General features: G+C 40.6%; 1 protein-coding gene across 1 annotated transcript in view; it reads right to left on the bottom strand.

Moving 5' to 3' along the window:
* Positions 1 to 4353: 4353 nt before the first annotated feature.
* UNC5D (unc-5 netrin receptor D) overlaps positions 4354 to 21032 on the bottom strand; it is an 85675-nt gene continuing 68996 nt past the window's right edge. Inside the window, exons 8-17 of the mRNA XM_042835229.1 lie at positions 20948 to 20980; positions 16757 to 16942; positions 14824 to 15201; positions 13810 to 13894; positions 11818 to 11986; positions 10583 to 10810; positions 9143 to 9292; positions 7533 to 7697; positions 5883 to 6061; positions 4354 to 4558 (exon numbers count right to left, since the gene is read on the bottom strand). Coding sequence (XP_042691163.1) covers positions 4354 to 4558; positions 5883 to 6061; positions 7533 to 7697; positions 9143 to 9292; positions 10583 to 10810; positions 11818 to 11986; positions 13810 to 13894; positions 14824 to 15201; positions 16757 to 16942; positions 20948 to 20980 — 1778 coding nt within the window. The remainder of the gene's footprint in view (positions 4559 to 5882; positions 6062 to 7532; positions 7698 to 9142; positions 9293 to 10582; positions 10811 to 11817; positions 11987 to 13809; positions 13895 to 14823; positions 15202 to 16756; positions 16943 to 20947; positions 20981 to 21032) is intronic.

The raw sequence follows: 21032 nt of genomic DNA, 5'->3' as shown, positions 1-21032 counted from the left end.
TGGAATGTTACTGAAGGTTTTAAAACCTACTCATAGAACTGTCATTCAAGTGGCATGAAAGGAATGGATTGCAGGGCAGTGCTAAGGGGGGGGGGGGCTGGCCAGGAGCCCTTCCTTGTGCTCATTGCCTGCAAGGCCTTGGGGGGAGCAGCTGTTGTCAGGGATAAAAATAATAAGAGCAATACTGTGCTGTAAGAGAATAGCACTGATATCTTTCCATCTGTTACAAAATGCCCCAGTAACGTTTTTGTAGGAGTGCATGGTGGGTTTATGGCATTTGCTGTAGTAAATGAAGTTAGAAGGTAAACCCACGGAGTAAGGCTCTTTTCTTTGTGGCTTAATGTCTCTTCATGTAAACTACGGGGCTGCAAAAGCAGTGTTGCAAAGCTGGAATATCAGCTTTGTGATACTGCAGTTCTGGCAAAAGCTGTGCAGTGTGTCACTTTGGTGGAAAAAAAATTGTTTAAAGTCATTTTAAAACATATGAGTCTGAAAGGGGTCACAGCACAGAACTATCTGGGAGTCTTTGGGAAGATGGAAAATAGAGCAAGGCTGTGTCACCATGGCAGCTCGGTGGGACCTCCAGTGAGCAGCACTGCCGTTCTCCCTGCTGCCTTTTGGTTTGCAAGGAGGCTTCTGAGTTATTTTTCAAAGGTCATAATTTATAAAACAGAGGAAAAGAATCAGATTTGGATTTCTGGCCCCTAAGCCTGCATTGGGAGCTCCTTTACACAGCTGGGTTTGGGATCAAATCACAGAAATGCAGTTCTCAGAAAAAAATATAACATGGATGTTAAAAAATATGCTCCTGGAATGTTAAGATTGCAGATCCTTGTCAACATATCTATTTATATAAAATTTACATACTAATTCTAACTTATTCTGAGCGAATATTATATTGCAGAGCATCCTTGCAGCAGCCTTTGGGGGGGGGGGGAGAAAAGCTGTGTTTTAATGTGAAATAGAGAAATTAAAGCACCATTTAACATCTCCTGTTGTACTGCCTTGCTGTTAATGGTAACAAAATCCATTTGTGGCTGCCTTGTTAAATGGCAGCAGAGACGTTTCCCCCTGAATGTTAACATTTCTCTCTCTAAAACTGGGACAACACAGGAAAAAGAGAGGATAACTGGTGCAAGCCTCTATAATTAAAAGTGCTAAGTTTTATTAATATCATCCCATGACACTAACATAAAACAACAGAAAGAGGGCTGTTTTCAGATGCTCCATCTGCAGCAGATATCTGTGATACAAGAAATGCAAAGTTCCCAGGAGTGGGAGAAAATGGAACAGAGAAGTCTGACTTAAATACTTGCTGTCTGATTGCTGCCCACTAAGACCAGCGTCATCAAGGAGAACAATTTCCTCTCTATGGAAAACGTTTGTGGTATGATGCACTTCTTTGTCACCTCTCATGCTTATCTTTTAAGCTATATGGTCTTTTTTTTTTTCCTCACCATTTTATTTTCTGGACGTTCAGGCAATTGCATCCTCTCTGATGATGCTGGAGTGATTTGCACTGCAAAGTCACTTACTGTATCCTAGGAGTGCTGCACTCTCACAGCTGTTTCTTGTGGTTTTATGCCCTAGCAAGATCTTCATCCTCCGTGATTGATACTGAGTGTGTGAATGGTGAGAAATGAAGGGTTTGAGGCTGTTCTCCTATCAGGTAGCAGCAGTGGGTTGACTGAAGAAGCCCTTTAATACTGAACTCATTTCTTAGACCACTTCCCTAGACTTTCAGTCCTGGTCACAATCAGAGATACTGTAAGGCTAAAAGGATGTTTTCTATGGTACAGTAGGGCAGATCCTCCACAACACAGAAGTACAGCCAGATCAATACAAGTTAGAAATGTAGGCTAGAAGTCCAGCTCCTATTTCAAATTCCTTTCCACTGAGATAAATGGATTAGAAATGTTAGAGTAATATTTAAACAACTGAAGGTCACGAAAACAATACTAGGTTAGAAGTCAGTTCTCAGTGTAGATTCACAAAAGGAAGGTCAGCAGCAAAGAATCTGCTTTGGCATAACTGAACAAAAGCCAGGAAACAGAATAACAATTCTCTATTGAGCAAAGCAAAATTGAAATCTTACCTCGGGCCCAAAACAGAACAGCTTCTGTTCCAGCATTTTAAAAAAAGAAATGACATTCTTTTCAGTACGTAATTCAGAGGGCAGACTGCATGGGAGTTGGGGTTGGATGTGGATTTTGGTATCAACCCTGATCCCTTCCAGCTGCAGGTTTGGTGCACACAGAGGAAATCAGGCTGGACAGGTCTGGCATCTCTCTGCTGCACAAATAGTAGGCAGGCAGAGCTGGATGGTTTCTCACATCTCTATTCCAGTCCAGGATGTAAACACTGCATGTTTCCTGAGTGAGGTGGTGAGGGCTGAGCTCTGCAGAGTTTTGACCCCTGTGTGTGGCTTAGCAGATTGGGACAACAGAAGCAGGAGCCACACAGAGCTCTGCAGAACACCACAGCAAGCTGTGGCACTGCCAGGGGAGTCGTTGGGTCTTTGCTGGGGTGGCAAACTGGAGTTAGATTGAAAAAGCAGCAACCAAATTAAAACTGCATCTGAGGAGATGCTGAGAACAATTAACTGCTGGAGAGAGTCTGTAGTGGGTTTCCCAGACAACCACAGCTCACGAAAATTCTGTTGCTTTTCTATTGATGTCATTGGCAATTTTTTTATTCATGATGTTTTGTCCAATGAAAAATAAGTTTCTGGAGAGGAGGAATGGAAGTCACTGCAAGTATAATTCAAAGAACCACGTGCTGCTGAGAAAAGTGACAGCTTGCTGCCAGCTAAACTGGTATTTTTGTCTTGGTCTTAAATATGCTTGCAGCAGTTATGGGTTCCCATTGCAAACAGGAGTGCTGATGTCACACTGCATGAAATACTAACATTTAAAAAATGGTTGGGGAAGTCCAAGTGTTTGCAAGTCCACCTGCTCAGCTGGGAAAGCCATGAAATTGGCTGTTTCAGGTCAACAAGAGCAAGCAAAGTCCCATTCACAGCCACTGCTTGTACTGTTCTGATCTGGGATCCCAGATGAAGAAATGATTTTGGATTATTATGGATTTCCCCACTAAGTACCTGCCCTGTCACGCTGCTCTCAGCCCAATATGAGTACCATGGGTAATTCTCAAAGACAGTACAAGTGAGAACACTGGTGGTGTTTGGTTTGGTACCAGTTCTGCCAGGATGCTGACTCACAGTGACAGCTTTTCTTTTTTTTTTGGTTCAGTTGAAGCAATGAATCATATTTGCATGAGATGGGTAAAAAGTGATGAGAATTCACTAGCTCTGTTCCAGATGTGGGGGTAAATAGACCAAAGGTAATGTAGCCAGCTGTATCTCCTGCACAACATGCAAGCTATACAGTAAATCAGGCTAATTTCTGGTAGTGATAAGTGGAGGTTATTGTGTTGGTATGAACCTAAAGCAAAATTAAGGTGTGCAGATTGAATTTACCACCAGCTTTCAGTTCAGGACTGGCAACCTCCTGCATTTTATTTGGTTGTTTAAATCCACCCCCAAAGCAACAAGTTTTGACCTAATGAAATTCTGCAAATGGAGAACTTCAGGGCATTGGTCACACATGCTCACAAACACTGACTGCACAGAGAAGGGCTTTGCTCTGTTTCTGTTATCAGAACAGGCAGGAGAATCTGCAGCAAGGCTACATTCATTGAATGACTTTGTAAAAAGAATTGTTTGGTTGACATCTGATATCTATTAAATACTTAGACAATCTATTAATTCCTCAAATCTCTGAATAGGAGGTCAGATTTTACAGCTTTCTTTTAGCTGAACTACAGCAAATGCACAGAGTCAACACGATGCCAGTAAATGGCATTTACATCCACTGTTCAGGTGTGTTAAGTTGGAAACAGGGGGACTCAGGGCCCCAAGAACACAAACTCTTACACTGAGATTAACCTCTAGTGGCTCTAACTACTCACTGCTTAGCACTAGGCATTGTATTTTAGTAGGCATTGTATTCTTCTTTAGCATCACTGTTTCCTAAATATAGGATGTCATAATATTTACCTTGCACAGCTCTGTACCTCGCTCCTTCCTGCCCCTGGGAATGATTGATGTGCAGTCTCGTTTTTGAATCTGAAACATGAATTTTAAATGAAAGAGGACTGTAGCACAGGGACAGCTTGTTTTCCTTATTATGGAGATGATTTTTAATAGGGCTGCTTCTGCTCCTCCAACTGAAAATGGCATTGTGGAGATCTGCTTCCTTGGGCAGTGTGCAGAAACCCTTATTTCCTCCCTGCCAAAAAGATTTTCAGGTGTGAAAGTCAGCTGGCCATCGGTTCTTCAGTGGAAATGAAGGATTAAAGTCCATTCTGTCTGCTGTAGTTGAAGTCAGGCTCCTCGATCTCAGTTTCTGTTATGTCTGAGATTTTAGAGTGTGTCCTTCCTATTTCCTCCAGCGCACAGGCGAGGGAGTCGAGGTCTCCATCGTGTTGGTGTCGGGCTTCCCAGAGGTCCAGAATCACTGCAGATGGGCTGCTTTGTGTGGCAAAATAGGAGAGATTCCTGAGAGGAATAGGGAAAGGTGGAACAGACAGATCAGAATAAAGAAACCTGCAGCAAGATGTAGTTGGATGAATAGAGGGAATCCTAGTGAACAGCTCTTATGTGCATATGTGTGCAGTACAAGTTTAGCTTTGAAGTCTCTTATAGCAAAGCTCCTAACAGTTTCAGAACTATGAAAGAACATCCTGTCCAGAATGAGGACTTAAAGCCAGAATGTCACTCCTGTCAAGTGAAACCTCGATGTCAGCAGAACTACAGCTATGGCAGTGCTCCATTTTCTGATTATTATTTTTAAATAGATGGTGGAAATATGATGATGATGTTAATAGATTGCAGCTGGATGAAGGTTGGTGAAGTCATGATTTTTGCTCTACCCTCTAAATTTTATCATTTCATGTCTACTTATTTAAACTGCTTGAGAACAGTCTTTTTCTACCTCTGAATTTGATTGATAAAAGTGCATGCTGCACCATCCAAATGCATCCAAGGGAGAATCAGAAGTTAAAGAACTGTCACAAACTCAGTCTTGCACAAACCATTGTAATCTCTATTCTGCACTGTCCTTCAGTTTCCTGAGAAAGCCAAAATTCCTCAGGATTGAAGAGCATGACAATGCATAGCAAATGCTGCCAGATAAAGCACAGTGCTGTGACTCACTGCTGCCTGCCTGAAACTTCATTCTCTTCTTTGGTTTGGTTTTGATTTATTGACAACCCTGTGAAAAGGAACTCATCAATAGGAAGTTGTTTTGTTTCATTCTCTGTGCTCCTGGGCACCTACTCATGGAGGTGGTGACAATCAGAAACTATTTGAGTCCAATGCCTTCCCCGGTTCCATTTAGCCAAGTGGGAAATGCAAAATAAGCAGTGAGTGAGTTTTTAAAGTGCCTTTCAGTTTTAATAATCATAACGTTATTGCTCCTAACAGTAGAGTGTAACTTTCTTTGAAATACGCTTTTTCCTTAGAAAAAAAAATCTATAAAACCCATAATTCAGTTTGGAGATGGCAGCCACACAACAGCTGCTCAGCTGCTGTGTTCACAATCATTTCTGAGTGCTGTTCTGACCCACTCTGGTGGGTTACAACCTGAGCTCAGAATAACACCAGGTGGGATGGTTCAGAGTGGAAGGCAGGTCCTGCTTTCAGTCACTAGTAGTATATAAAAGAACATACCAACTGCAGTTTATCCTTGAGAGTAAGAAAGGCAATTACTATTTATGCATCCTTAATACCAGCAAATGAAAAAAAACCCATAACACAATAGCAGCAAAATTATTCTTGTTGCATATGTAAATGTTCACCTTTCAAAATTGCTTCCCATTACCTGCTGATGCTGTTTTTCTGTGCTAGCATCTGCCAGTCTTTGCCTTTGGCATTGGGTGTGTCAAATGTTGCACAGATTCTTTGTCTGATGGAGTATGGGATTTTAAATGCTTTTGCACCCATCTGTGCGGGGAAGTTGCTGTCATCATGTGCAAAGAAAGCAATGGTTTCTCTTTCATTCTATACAGAAGATAAAAGCAAAGCAGTTAGTGCAGCACCAGGTTCTGATCTGGAGATCTGCAGGCAGCTCTCCATTGCAGAAACAGTACCATCAATGGTCCTGTTCAGGAGCCAGAAACTGAGACAGGAGTTTTGCATGGCCTCTTCAAGTACCAGAGTACTGGGAGTGCACTCTTATGCAAGGATCTGCCTGCAAGCAAAGCATACATCTACATACATACATGTCTACATACATGTGCTGCTGCCCCAAGGCTGCTTGTGGACAGAGAATGCATCCAACTGGGTCTGAGGTCCCCCTGATAGTTTGCAGACGTGACAACAGAAAACCAAACAGCCAGGAGGGTGTTTTACCTGACTTGTGAAGGAACTTTCTAAAGCGTTCAAAATAGTGTCATTTTTCTTTCACAGGAGTTTTGTTTATGGTGGGGTTACAAAGTGGGATAGAGCAGTGACAGGTCAGTTGCATATGCCTAAAATACAGACACCTAAATTCTTTATCAGTGGAATTCAGGTTCTTTTGGTGGACTGGGCCTGTTCTGTTCCTATGCAATTATACCAGACTTGTGTAACAGTCCCACTTCCATGCATTACTTGTTTCAGTGCAATGCGACATAAATATTAAATAAATGATGCTATAGTCTCTTCATATAACATTTATGACACATTCCAAAAGTCATCTGTGCAGAGTACTAGAGGTGCTGCACATATATCACAATGTCTGTCTGTTCAAATTAAACCTGCAGAACAATGGTAGGTTTCATACCCTGCACTTGTGAGATAAGCTGCTGCTACCTGGTTAGTTTGGTGCATCTTAAAGCTGTGAACGATTCAAATACTCAGTTGTTGATTATATTTGCTTTACAGTCTAATTATCCCCACTTTTCTCTCACCTTTTCAGAAAGCTGTGTCAGCACATCTGCTTGAGGGGACAACTGTGGCACTCTGAGGCTTTGTGGACAGGTATGTCGCTCTGTTTTTTATCTGAATTACATTAGAGGTTTTCTTATTTAGATCTACATTCTGTGCATATTGCTGTTTGCACACAGACACAGACCTTTAATCCAGAAGTTTCTGAATACTTTCTAAACAATCAGCAAAGATGCTGACTAGCCAAAGCATCTTAGTTCTCCTAAGTTCCATAAGTTCTCCTTGCCCTTTGGAGGCACTGCCTGCTTGAACACCATTGCTGTGGCTAAACAGCATCCAGGCAAGCTATTCTTCTTTAAACTCTCAAGATACTCAAAAACTTTCCACAAGAGAAATATGACCATCATCTCACATACGTATAAATTATTTTTAGTGTTCTAGAATCTCAGTAAATGCTGGAAATAGAACCGAATGCTCTGTGCTTGTTGCAGCGTCAAACAGGGCATGAGAAATGCCAATGAGGTAGAAGGGGCAAAAACAGGGCACAGTTTGTCTCATGCTACACAGCCTGACAAAAGAAAATGAAAAGGAAAGGATGCTTTACCTCGAGGATGGATGTCTGGATCTGTAGGATTTGCTCGTGCCCCTTGACTTGCCGGACGCAGATCTTGCAGGACAGCTGTGTGGTTGCAGGAGTGTAACGCTCCAGGGAGAAGGCACAGTGCAGTGGCTTCTGGTTACTGCACCACACACGGGAGAATGGGACCTCCTGGGAGAGAAACAGCCCACCAGAATGGGGGAATGAGTGAGATGCTGGATCTTCCAAGAGGTAAAGATGCCAGGAAAACAGCTGCTGTTAACTCTGGGTGTTGCCTCTGGTTCTTACCATGCTCACCGCAGCCCCTTCCTGCTCTATCAGCCCAGTTCTCAAGGTTTCCCCTTACTTATGTATCTGTATGGTGCGAAGGATGCCAAGCACTGAGCACCTGCTCCTGCAGAATGGCCAGGACAAACAAAGGCACTAACAATTTCTCTGGGCTATGCTGTCTGCCACCTGCTATAAACTGCTTTAACACTGCACTTTTCCATGGTGCTGATTTGTCCCTTCAAGCCTTGAAATGGATTTTGCTAATCTGAGAAATCATTAACATAAATCATTTCCTCATCGTAGTGTCTGACAATGGTTTCACTGCATCAGCTCTCTCAGTTGTTCTAGACAACCCAAACTTAAAGCCTTGCTATGTGGAAGAGAAATGAGTAAACACTCCAAGGAGCCACAGCAGAAAACATTTCACTGTGCCAGTGCAAGTTGGTCAGCAGTTTCTGTTAAGAAACAATCATCATCTTCCTCAGCTGCCGTTCAAATGATACTCAATTATAAAATGCAAATGTTTCTTTGCCTTCAGTATCAGCATTGTGGCATCGTTCTGCCAGCAGAGGATCTTCACACCCTTCTCAGAAACCTCGAGTCCTTGCTGTGCTTCCTCAAAGCAAACACAGCCCCACAGTCTTCAATGATCAGACAACAAATCAAAAGACAGGGCTGTTTTTATAATACAAGTTGAGGCAGAACCTGATTTGTTGTATTAATAGAAACCTACCATGTCGTTACATTGAAGACATGTTTTTTTGCTGAAAATCAAGATGAAAGACATCTGTATTTTAAAACACCACCTCACTCTATTTGCCAGCACATGGCTTATGGCTTCCAGTAACCAATACATTTGAAATTCATCTTATGTTTTGATTTACACTTTCCTGTTTTCAACAGCCTCTCTAATTAATGTCTTACAGGAAAAGTAATTTGCTCTTCATCAGTTCTAAGAATGCGTGTGCTGTAATTTGAAGTCATGACATTTAAATTCTGACATATATCCTCTCATTTTCAGCCATACATTCATAATTATACTGAAATTGGAATGACAAAGATATCAAAAATGTTTTCAGTAGCAATAAACACCATTGGAGGTAGTTTAAATAAGGAAATGCACAAGCTGGCTTTCTATTAAAAGATACTTGTTAAGTATTCTGCTGCATTTGAAATGTTTCATTCTGCTTTTGACAAAATCATAATGCAATGCATTTTTATAGCATCTCAGAGATTAAAACCACACCGTTCAAAAATAATAGGGAGAGTTGTCCTGTTATGCTTGTGCCAGTGGAAATTCTTACTGCCTCCGAATTAAAATGCAAACAATTAAAATGGGCAATTACCTGACAGGCAGTAAAAGGTTTGATTCTCCAAAGGAAAGGAGGGATATCGAGGACAGATATCTGGAGACTGAAGGTATTCCCTTTGAAATGCAGAAGTTTGGGTTCATCCAGTAATTGTCCTCCTTGGAGCCTTTCATCCAAAACCACTTCCTGCAATGGCAGAGGAGAAAAGAATTCTTTACTATTAGAAACAAACACCAACTGTGATGAAAATTCATCTCTGTGAAAGGAACAGAGGCCATCCACAGCAGTGGGGTGTTTCTGTCACACAGTGGGCTCTGCCATTTGAGTTCCACCACTGGACTTCCGGGGATGCTGTCAGGCTCTGTCAGCTCTTTTGCTGTCCTTGATGCTACTTAGGATTATTTTCTTGACTCCCTCAGTGTCAATGCCAACACACCTTCCCTAGGACTGCAGTAATTGAGAAAGAGACCACAAGGGTCCTGCAGCTCTTTAACGCCTGTTTTCATGTTTCAGTTCCAAGTTGAAGCTGGGCTTTTCCACTGGAAGTTACTCTGGTGGTTCTGCTGCACGTCACAGTTTGAGAAACAAGATTATTTTTATACAACTCGAGAAATTATAGAACATTATAAAACTGTACATTAAATATTAACTAAAAGCATATAAAAACATAAAAATTACACTACTTAGAATTTCATTTTTATGAAATGCTATAAAACTGCTACACAATACTAAATGATTACAGCTAGGGCTTATTCATAACCAGTGCTGAGTCACTGAACTGTGAACATGAGAGCCAGATTTCCTTTTATATGTTCAACAAATACCTGAAGAAGGAATTTGGGCAGTCTGAATTTCAGGCAGATACATCCAGGAAAATACTTCCAGCCCACAAATTGTGTGAATAATATAAAGGATATAATTACAAAGCCATTGTAAATCTTTAACCATCCTTTCAGTGGCTTTGATTTTATTAGAGCACAAAGGCGTTAGCGTGTGCTCCATTAAGATTTGTGTCTTTATTCTGCACAATAGGAAGAGGAAGTAAAAAATTTGGTTACAACCGTTTCCATTTCAGCTCTCAAAAGAAAAACACTTTGTTAAAGCTTCTTGAATCACCATGGCTACAATAGCCTGTGAATCTTATTGTTTTGCCTTGGAATGCAAAGTCATACTAATTTTAATTTACGCTTGGGGATTTTTTGGTTTAATTGTTTTTTTTTTTTTTTTAAAGGAGAAATGCACAACTATCTTTTCCTACAAGAATTTAATTATAAGAATACAATCTCTTCTTGCTCATATTATAAAAAGGAGAGAAATCCCTCAAGTGATTAATGACAGCTAAGGGTAATGAGCGTGATAAGGAATACACATCACAGTTCCGAATTGCTGCTGCAGCCCTAGGGATAAAGAGATGCTAATATTCTATAGGGTGAAAAAAAAAAATTAAAACCAGAACATCCACGTGAAATTACGTACCTGAAATGCACAAGGTGTGTTATCCATGCAATACACTCTCAGATTGTAATCCAGAGAATTGCAAGACAGGCAGCCAAAAACCGCTACTTTCAGCTGTCGGACGGCACACTCAGAGATGGGTTCTCCAATAAGAGCGTAAGTTCCAAAGCTGTTTAAGAGAATGTGACAGGCATAAGGATCCAGCAGGCAGTAGCAGGAAGTAGTTTCCTCTTCCACAGACATCACTTCCTGCAAAATGAAATTCAAGTTTAAAAAACAACCACCAACAAAAAGGCTTTGATAATAGATGTCATGGCATCATTTGTGTACAACTGGAATGCAAAGTTATTCCCAAGAGCCAGCTTCGTGTCCTTAAACTCACGTTGATCTCAAAGAATGAGGAAAATTGTCTAACTATGCAAGTGAATAGTCTCCATTTAGCCCTGAATCAGCAAGAGGATTTCTGGCAATACATTGTACAGAATTCAATGCATACAGCATATAATAATGACAATGCCTAAGCAATTTGAGCTTCTTTTTTCAAGTGTTCTTGACTCCCTATCTAATTTTTTTCCCCCAGTGTCAAGGTAAGAAATTACCTTGAAGATTGAAGTCAATAAGCAAACCTTGAACAATCGCAGGTATTTGACATCCTTTCAGAACATCCGCTACAGTTGTTTACCTTCATCAAAAAACTACCTAACCCACTCTTTTGCATTTCATGCTTAGTTCTGCATTACAGCATCGTTAGGTATCTGAGCAAGCTACAGCCTGGTGTTATGCTCCTCATTAATTCTGGGCTGCTTGTAACTGACACTGATGGGGCTGACAGTGGATTGAATTAATTTTATGAGGAAAACGAAGCTGAATTTGAAATGGTTTAAACAAGAGCCACAACAATATGGTGGTTTACAGGAGGAAAAGGATAGAGTTAAGGTATCCACAAGTGTTTTAATGACTCTTTGTTTCCTTTACAATGCAGGGAATCAAACAGTTCCATCAGGAGCAGTACAATTAAGTGCTGACCCTTTTCCTCTATCTTTCAGTTCAGCGCTCGAACAGAATTCAACTACTTTGAAACAAAATGCAAAATCTGTTTCACTTTTTTTTAGAAGGAGAAAAAATGCTTCCTTTAAAACTGTTTTGATTGTTCTGTCCCTTGCACCACCTTTAACCAGCTCCTGCCTGATTAACAGCAATCATGTTTTCCATTTAGTGTATATAACTTTTCAGGGGGAGCAGAAGGATGAACGTACCTCCCATTTTCCCTGCTGAGTCCTTTTCTTCAAGTGGATATTCCAGTGCTCTGGATTTACTTCTGCACAGTGTGGGATAGTCAAGGCAAACGGAGAGCTGACAGAGACATCTGAAGGGCCACATGTCACTTCTGGTCCCAGGAGGACATCTGGGCCTTCTGGCTGTAGGCTGAGGATGAATAACAACGCTTAAGGACCTTTTTAAATGAGTGAAAATGTACTCACACTAACTGCAATACCAATTTTAAATGTTTTAGTTAAAAATCCAAGTAAGTGCTTCGTTCATCTGTTGCAGAAAAGATAAGCAAGCCAAACTAGAGCACTAATTTTCATATAGATTTGGTAGCAGGAAGTGAAACAGAACTATTGGGCCACAAGTACTTAAATCATTGGCTGCCTTTTTAGGTTCTGGTCTTTAAAATACATTTTGATTTGCTTAAACAAAATGAAACACTGGAAACTATACAAGTAAGCCTCGTGTTGTGCACCAGCTGGTAGTGCTACCATCTAATTCTGCCTGCAAAGAATGCCATGAACAGTATTTCCACAGCAGTGAAGATTAAACAATATTTCCCCAGAGGAGATGTGAATAGAGTTTTGGTTAAGTTGTGCCATTGGTGACGATTCCTATCTAAAAAAAACTCTGATTTTTCAAGGCCCAGGAATGGAATAAAACACTGCAGATACAAACAGTTCCCCCCCATCACCTCTGTTCCTATCAACATATATCTCATACCAACCTAAGCGACAGCTAAACCATTCCCAATTAACCTAAATCAGAACAATACCATCCTTGTTCTCTCCAACACATTTTATATTGACCTCAAATCCTTACAAGAACCACAGAAGTCTCCATTCTTGCATGCATCTTCTTATGTGGTTAACTCCTGTGTTAAATTAAATTGCACTGAGCACGATACGATGTGCACAAGGTTTCATTCAGAATCTACAACACGAGCTGCTGTATTTTTAATGGTTATAATTCTTCTGCTGGTGAGGTACAGCACAGCTATTCTCTCCCTCAGTTCAGATGGGTGAAAGATGCATCAACATTGCCTCAACTGGCAGTAAAACAGCCTGTGATAATTTTCTGTTGGGTTTGCTCCCTCCGTTTCTGCCCACGATAAAAAGGAAAGCAGTAGGCAAAATTTGCTGCTTGTATTTAATTAACCTATTTTAACTCCCTTCTGCAGAACCATTGCAGATAAAACAGCTGTGGGTTTGTTGTTTTGTCCCCCCCTCCTCCCCCCCCCACTTCTTCTTCCCTTCCTTTTACATATCTTAATATTCCACTGAGAATGATCAAAAACCTGTAGCAGCAGATGGGGACAGAATAGGAAAGTTCTCACAAAGGAATTCAGATAAGAGGGGGAAGAAAAATTAGAATAGATTTCAGACTAAGTTTCAGAAAATAGTTCCAAGCTGTAAAATTCATAGGAGCTTTGTATGATTCAGTTTGCTCTCTTCAATTCATTTCTTAAAATCTACCTCACAAAAAAAATAAAATAAAACCACACCAAAAAAACTCCTACAAAACTAAAACAAGCAACACATTTGAAAACAAAGACTATGTTCCACCAATCCTGGCAGCTAAAAGCCAACTGGGAAGTAAACATTTCTGTAGGAATGACTGTAAAAAAAAAAAATCTAAAATAACCTGCTTCTCTGACTGTGCTTTGTCATAAAAGAAAGGAGAGGACTCAATCCCAAGCATCTGACTTGGGACCAAAATCTCTCTGCCTTCTAACATGAATCGAAGGCCACTGAAGTGATTGCAGCAGAGTTGATGAAAACACCCACAGCTGCTGCTGGCAACAGAATTTAAAGCCATGTATCTAACAGAGCATCGTACGTCACAGCAGTGTGGCCCTACCAGCACCACTGAAGACAGATGTTCCATTCCTATAGACAATGTTCACATGAAATCCATGAGATGAGCCACTTGCACACATTCTGCATGCTACTGACATTGGCTTTTTACATATGTTTTACCTGGACTCTCTTGGGTTGATAGCAAGATAGATCTCCCATGAGCTCTCTTCAGGAATTGCACCATGTGGCACCAACAGACTGACGCCTACAACAGAGCAAAGGCAGAAGTTACCTTTGGGAAAGATGCTGAATGTAAAGCTGAGTTTAAAGGAAACCCTGAGTAAAGATCACGAGAATTCAAACAATAACCTGTTAGTTAGAAATGGGGGCATCCAGCCATTATAGAAACTATTGAGTGTGAGAGTTTATTCAGCACCGTATGAACATGGTGGTGTAGTGCAAACATGCTGCAGGAATATGATCTCAACATCCTTTATTTGATGTTATATGTTCCCAGCTAATTTAACTGAAGTGAAAGTCTCAAATTCTGTCTCACAAAACTCTCAAGTCACAAAACAAACTGTACTTCTTAAACAATGCAAATTGAGCATTCCTCTTGCAATGCTTCAGTGCATAGCCCAACCTTGAAGCGCTCATCTCAAAGAAAGAGAAAACCAGAAAGCCAGGAGCACGGTAATGAAAGCCACACTAGAGTTCTCCTATTTCTCCTGAGACACCTTAATTGTTATGTGCTGCAAACTTTAATAATATAATGAAGCCTGACAGTGTTAGTGCAGTCAGGTGCTGATGTGTGTAGACTCTGCTTTGAATTTGACCCCATTATCTGAGATCCTGATCCAAGAGCAATTTCCTTTCTGGGGAGTGCTTCGTTTGGATCAAGATCGAAGTGAGCTACAGCTTTGATTAATATAACTTTCATGCTAAAGACATCAAGAGGTGGTAATTTGTAGCAGTTCAAATAGGCATAATACATCTTTACTGCTGATCCCAAGCTTTGTTTTTTATCATAGCCACCTCCTGTGTGGGCAAGAGGCTCTACTTCACAGACTTTGCATTATGGAAGCTTTTACTTTTTACGTATTTAATTCATAGAATGAATGGATAGAACACTGCATCAAGCAAAATGAATTTCGTATAAAATCATGTGCTATTGATAAGAAAGGATCTACTCACCTGTATTAGGAACCACTAAACGACCTCCCAGGTGTCCAAAGATAGCAGTTGTCTTCAGCTCATTTCTTGTTGAAATTGAAGACAGGTTCTGAATATATGCAGCCTTGTTTCTAGCCTGCATTGTTCCAAAACCTCTAGCATTCCCATGAGGAAAAGTTCCAGAATGTGCCTTTCCATGATATTCAGCCCTCTCTGTCACCCCTAGGGAAACCATGAACGAACTCTGAACTTTGACTTTGATGTCTGACAGTGGGTTAAACAGTGAAGACTCTGTCATTAGCTCCTTGTCCATTGGATCCTGCAGGCAGATAGGTCCACTGTACGTTCTGCTCACTGTCAAGTCAGGCTGCATGGATGAATTCAAAAGCAGGGAGTTACCTGGTGAAATGAAGTGGATCAGGCAGTTAGTTACTGTATTGTACAGCGTGTAGTGAAGCAGAATAATACACCTAGATAACACACTGCTGAAGAAATGATACTGCGGATAGGGAACAATCCATCCATTTTGTGCAGATCTTCATAAAACACAGAGAAGTGGGAATGTGGAATCTTGGACTGCAATCCCAATCATGCACTGAATTTGAGTTACAATCCTGAAATGAATAAATGTCTTTGATTTAAACTATGCCCTTAGGTTACAAGAGCTGCATTTACACTGAGAAGTGAGAAATAATAGAGGCATGGGTCTAAGTAGCCTAAGACCCATGACTCATGTCTGATTCATGTATCGTGACTGGTGGTGGTGTGTTTTCTTTATTAAACAGCACTGGAAATGTTTACATACTGTATGATATTCCATGCACACCTGCCTCAGTGCCCCATTAACCCAACCCAAGTTCCAGCCTGAACTGTGCCACTAAGCCTGCTGCAGCTAATACCTCCCTCCTTAGCAATGTCTGGAGCTTAAATCACTCCGCACTCGAGAGCTGCCTGCAAATAAAAAGTCAGGCCTGTATTTCACTGTCACTTTCAGTGAACCATTAGATGCATTTGTAAATCCTAAGCAGTACTCAGCTGCACTTTGATTTCCCCATCTATAAATTGGAGCTAGACAGGTAAGACTTAAGAGATCTCTCTGATGTGCATCTAATGCTAACTTGTTTGATGCACTCAGCACACACTGCAGCCCTGGGAAAAATAATTGTATTTGGAGAGTAAAAGCTCTCTTTGCTCTGTTCTATGCAATATAAAAGAAAAGTACCAAAGTAAGCACTGGAAATTTACATAACTGAGCTTTAATTCCTTGTATCAGACATCTCTTCCTGACCTCACCATCATTTCCTTTTTGATTTACTCTTCTTCCCTGGCAGCCTCAAATCTTAAAATCAAAGAGGACGATGTTGAGACCCAGATGAAACCATGCAGAAGATCCATCAGGTACTTGATCACTATTCTGCACTTCAGGCAATTCCAATGTGCATAAATCCATGAAGGAACTTCTGCTCTGTTCTGGATTTGGTTCTGTGTGTGTGCTTTTGTCTTTAATTACAACCCATTGGGTAGAGCTTTTTGGTGAGCTTGCACAAAAGGACAGCTTCATGCCTGAGGAAAAGTGGACTGAAAGTAGGACAAGACTAATAAGGGGAGGAATATCACAGCTGTCCATCCAGGAGCATTCTAGCTCAGATAACTTCCTGTGAGTCACAAACATCAGCACAGAATCTAATGACAGTATTTCTGAAGCGCATAAAGCATGGTCAAGAAAGACTGTATGTCCAAATTGCTGTGACAAATCAGTAACAGACTAAAGAAGACATCACTGTTCAACCCCCAGATCCCACTCCACATGCCAGATCTGCCCTTCCCTGGCTCCAGATGTGTCTGCCTTAGCTTTAGGCTGGAATGCCCTCCTGCAGCTAGTCATCGCATATGAGCTTAGTATCTCTTTGTAGTAGGGGCTCTGGAGAGAAGAAAATGAAATCACAACACTAACCTTGTCTGACTGTCTTAAAATTAAATGTCTGGAAGCCTCCTGTCAGTGCAGATGAATCAATCACATCCACGCCGTACTCACTCTGACTCCGTCTGTAAAGGGTAACACCAACCACCAGCACAGCTACAGCAATCACTGCTGCTCCCAGGCCAGAGTACAGGGCAATGTCACTGGCTGTCTCTATATCTGAAGGAGAAAAAAAAGTGAGTACTGAGTCAGTAACACTCATGAAAATGCCCATTGTGTTCCTAGCAATGGGGATTGTCCGCAGCCACAGACTCACGGCCAGAGGAATAAAGCTTGAGGCATAAACCTGGGGCAGATCACAGCAGGATAGAACACTGAGGAGCAAGCATTTGAAAGCATGAACAAATTTCCTGGTGCCTCATTCTGTGTACTAAGCTTATATTGATTTAGGAGTTGCATCATGGTATTTGAGGTTTTCTTGAAGTGGGATAGTTGGACTTGTAGCAGTCAGAAGCAGAGTGCTTACCACTAAATACCTTCTCCCCTCAGCACACCCTGCTAGCTCAGGCTGTGCACTCAGGTCTGCCATCTTTTACCATTCTTGCCCAGTGGAGATCATTAAAGTATGGTAATACAGCCCTTAGAGGGGAGAACATGGAAGAACTGAAGCCAGGGGGAGTTGTTTTATGTACCGCAGGATTTTCATTTACTGACGGCTTCCAGGGACATGTAAGTTTTTTGTTTTCAGTTCTAGAACTAATCCAGGATGCCATAAATCCTCTGAAAAAAAAAAATGCTTAGTGAAGATTTTCCCTTCCTTCCCTTTTTACTTTTTGTGAGCTTTAGTTTAAGGAAGAACAATCCACCCTCTCAAAGCTTGAAGAATGGCTGACAGTATCCTGCATATCTTGGTGGAATCCTGCTGTTGGAAACAAGCTGGAACACAAAGCCTTTCCTCTGACCACATCCACAAGTTAAGCTTACAACCAACTCTCTTAAGACTTCCAACTTTTTACAGCAGAGAAGAGGAATTTCTTTTTTTGAAAGAATGCACCCAAATAAAACCTGCAAATATTATGTAATTGAATTATCCAGTCCCGCTGTTCTAGATCTCCTGGGATTTAGGACCACATACCATGAAATTAAACTACCTGGAAGTGCACATAGTGAGTCTTCAGACAGCTCCCTTAATGCCAAACTCCAGCTTAGAGGAAGAGATAATGGTGTATGTTCACCCAGTGCATCACCTGCTATCTCACTCCACTCCACTGTAGAGTGAGATAGAATAGCACCTTCTTGCTATCAGGTGAGGAGCATGTTGGTACAAAACATGCATTTATAACAAATGACAGTGACAAAAAATACTCAGGAAAAACAGACTATTCAGTACCACTGAATATGTATGGTAGGAAGTCAAATCCAACATGTTAAGTGAAACTACTTCATGTTTGGGAGGAGGCTTCTGCTGTGCATCTTATTTTTTCTGGAGTCAGATAACTTTATTTCAGCTGAATTCTTGAACATGAAACGACAAACCACTGAAATGGAGGAAATTATGACCTATGGGCAGCATTTGAAAAGCTGGTGTTTGTGGCTCACCAGTTTCCCACATGAACGACATGGCTGACAACAATGCAAAGCTGAACTTCCTAGGAAGGCACAGCAGCTGCCAAATGCAATCATGAAGTTCAACTGTATTCTAACAGAAATAAAAAACACCATTCGAATTGCAGCAGCGAGGAAACAGAGTAGGAAAACACTGCTCTAAGTAGGCTGAGGCACATAGAGATTTGCTATTTTCAAATAACCTCATACTGAAAAACATTCCAATTTTTAACATGTTTGCAATCTGCTAAAAAGGAAAACAACAACAAAAGCACCACCGAGCTTTTAGTTAGTGCAAATATCAACTTCCAGGAGACATCCATCCGCTGTGGCCTCTCACGACAAGTAATCACAACTGAGAAACCTCAGAATAAACAGCTCAGTTCCAAATTCACAATTACAACACGCTTTTACCAAATAAATTACGGAGAAAAAGATTTCTTTTTCTGCACCGTTTTGCAATTTTTAATTCCCGAAAGTAAGCTTTTAGCTGACAATGGAAATGTATCAGAATAACAAAGGGAGTTGCCTCTCTTCTACATTTTCCATCTGAAATAAACACAAGACCACTAGGGCACAAAGGAAGACCCTGGAACTACCTCAAACCAAGAATACTTGAATCCCAATCCAACACATGAATCACATACTGTCGTACCTCCATTTTATTCTTTGGCACCACATGCAGAAAGTACAGAAATTGTTCATGTTTCCATCCTTCCAATTTACTATTTCCAGTCTATTTTCTTGTTACGGGGAATTAATTGTGATACTTCATCACCAGCTTCACTTTTGTAGATTGGTACAAACAAGTCAAGGGAAAGAGTGGTATTTGTCTCCAACAAACAAATGGGAATCAGTTGGCCAATGATGGGTTAAGAATTGCATCCTCCCAGCCCTGATGTGTCTGCTGCTAAGGGCTTCAACTTTTACACATTTCAGTTACAGGACACACGTTGGTGGTAATTGTAGCCTATATTTCACTCCACCTTCTGACACTGTTACACAACATTTATTGAAAGCACATTTGATGGTAATGAAGTTTCTATTAACTATGATTAAGTTTTCTACAGCACCTGAAGATAATTTAAGATGCGCAGGAGCAGAAAATGAAACATTTGGTTTAGTACATTAGGAAATGTAATTGATTAAATTATCTCATTTACAATAAGTGCTTTCCAGGAGATATGCAAGGCGTGTATTTCCCCCAGTCTCCCATTAGAGTTTGCTAGGAGATTGGAAAGATTCTTTCTGCTTCCCATCCTCCCTTATTTTCCACCTCCCTTACTTTTGATGCCCCTTAGCAACTCGAAATCCATTGCTTCACACAGCTAGTCCTTGAGAGTAAGGACCAAAAGTCAGAGCATAATGTAAAGGCTAGTTAGTAGAACAGGTTGTTTCTCAATTATCTTCATAATTGACTTTGATTTTGCATCAGTGATGATTCATGCAGTCTTAAACGAAGTTCCTGTTTCACTGAATAGCAGCAAGCTGTACGACATGCTTCTAACCCCACAGCTAAAGAAACCATTTAATTCTCTAAGGAACCTTACGTGCTAAAAAATCAATGCCATTAAGGCATTTTTTTGGTTTTTTTTTTTAATAAATCAAAAATTAAAGCAATTTAACTAATGTTCTTTCAAGACTCTCTAATTAAATGGGAACGGCACAGATGTACAAAAATGCATCACTTGCATTCAGTCTCACACAGATCGGTTGGTGCGACCCAGCAGGAGGCAGTTCCAGGAGCACAGAACATGGGATGCACCTCCCATGAAATCCCATAATGGGATTCCTGTGACAAACACACAATTCAGATTCATCACAGAAGACTCTCTCTTTAAAGAAGATACAATTGCATCCACTACATAGGATGCAAAGGACAAATGGATTCGTGTTCCAAGTCCTTCAAAGGAATTAAACAAAAAAAATGTATTTATTAATCTAGTTATTTATTAGTCAAAATTCAAAGAAATTTTGTCGAAAATTAAGCAGTGAGTAATCCTCAAAATGCTGTATAAGGTTTGTAAGAGAAAAGCAACATCTTAGCTTTAAAAGAGAATAGGCCTCATGGATGTTGTGACTTTGATGGAAGGGCGCCTTCTCTTTTAATGAAATCTTTCAATTAATCAATCCAAACCAGAGGTACCACTCTTATTTTAATTAAAATTCCATTGAAAACAATGGAAAACTGAGAAACAATGCAGGATGGGAGCTCCTGAAAAGCAGCATACAAATGATACGTAGTAAAGCACATCAACACCCTTCACCAGCTGATAAATCGAGTGAGCTGACCAAGGCAGAGCAAGTAGTGGAGACAGATTAGAACCAAGAAAGCCAAACTCCTGTATTACCTCTTTAGTTTTCCCCTAATCAACAAGTCCTCAAAAGATTGATGTGAAGATATGCAGGGCTCAGCAAGACACAAAATTACTGAAGAACAGTCACTCCTTTTATTTTTAGTCTAAAAGCTATGATCACCAAGCCGCTAAAAAGATGCTTTCAGTAGATATGAAAGCCTTTCATATAACCTTCAGCTGCATTCAGTTTCTAAACAAATAAAACAGAATGGCAGAGAAGATGAGAAAAATCATATTTACAAGAGGAAAGAAAATAACTTACTTTGGGATTTTATTTCATGAAGAGGTTTTTTATCTAGAGAGAGAAAGAGACAGAGACAGAGAGAGAGAAAGTTGCACTTAATAAA

Source organism: Centrocercus urophasianus, unplaced genomic scaffold (genome assembly GCF_019232065.1).
Source record: "Centrocercus urophasianus isolate 14NV4802_14NV808 unplaced genomic scaffold, USGS_Curo_1.0 seq_50, whole genome shotgun sequence".
Classification (NCBI taxonomy): domain Eukaryota; kingdom Metazoa; phylum Chordata; class Aves; order Galliformes; family Phasianidae; genus Centrocercus; species Centrocercus urophasianus.
The sequence above is the reverse complement of the archived record's forward strand: the minus strand, read 5'-3'. Positions and strand labels throughout refer to the sequence as shown.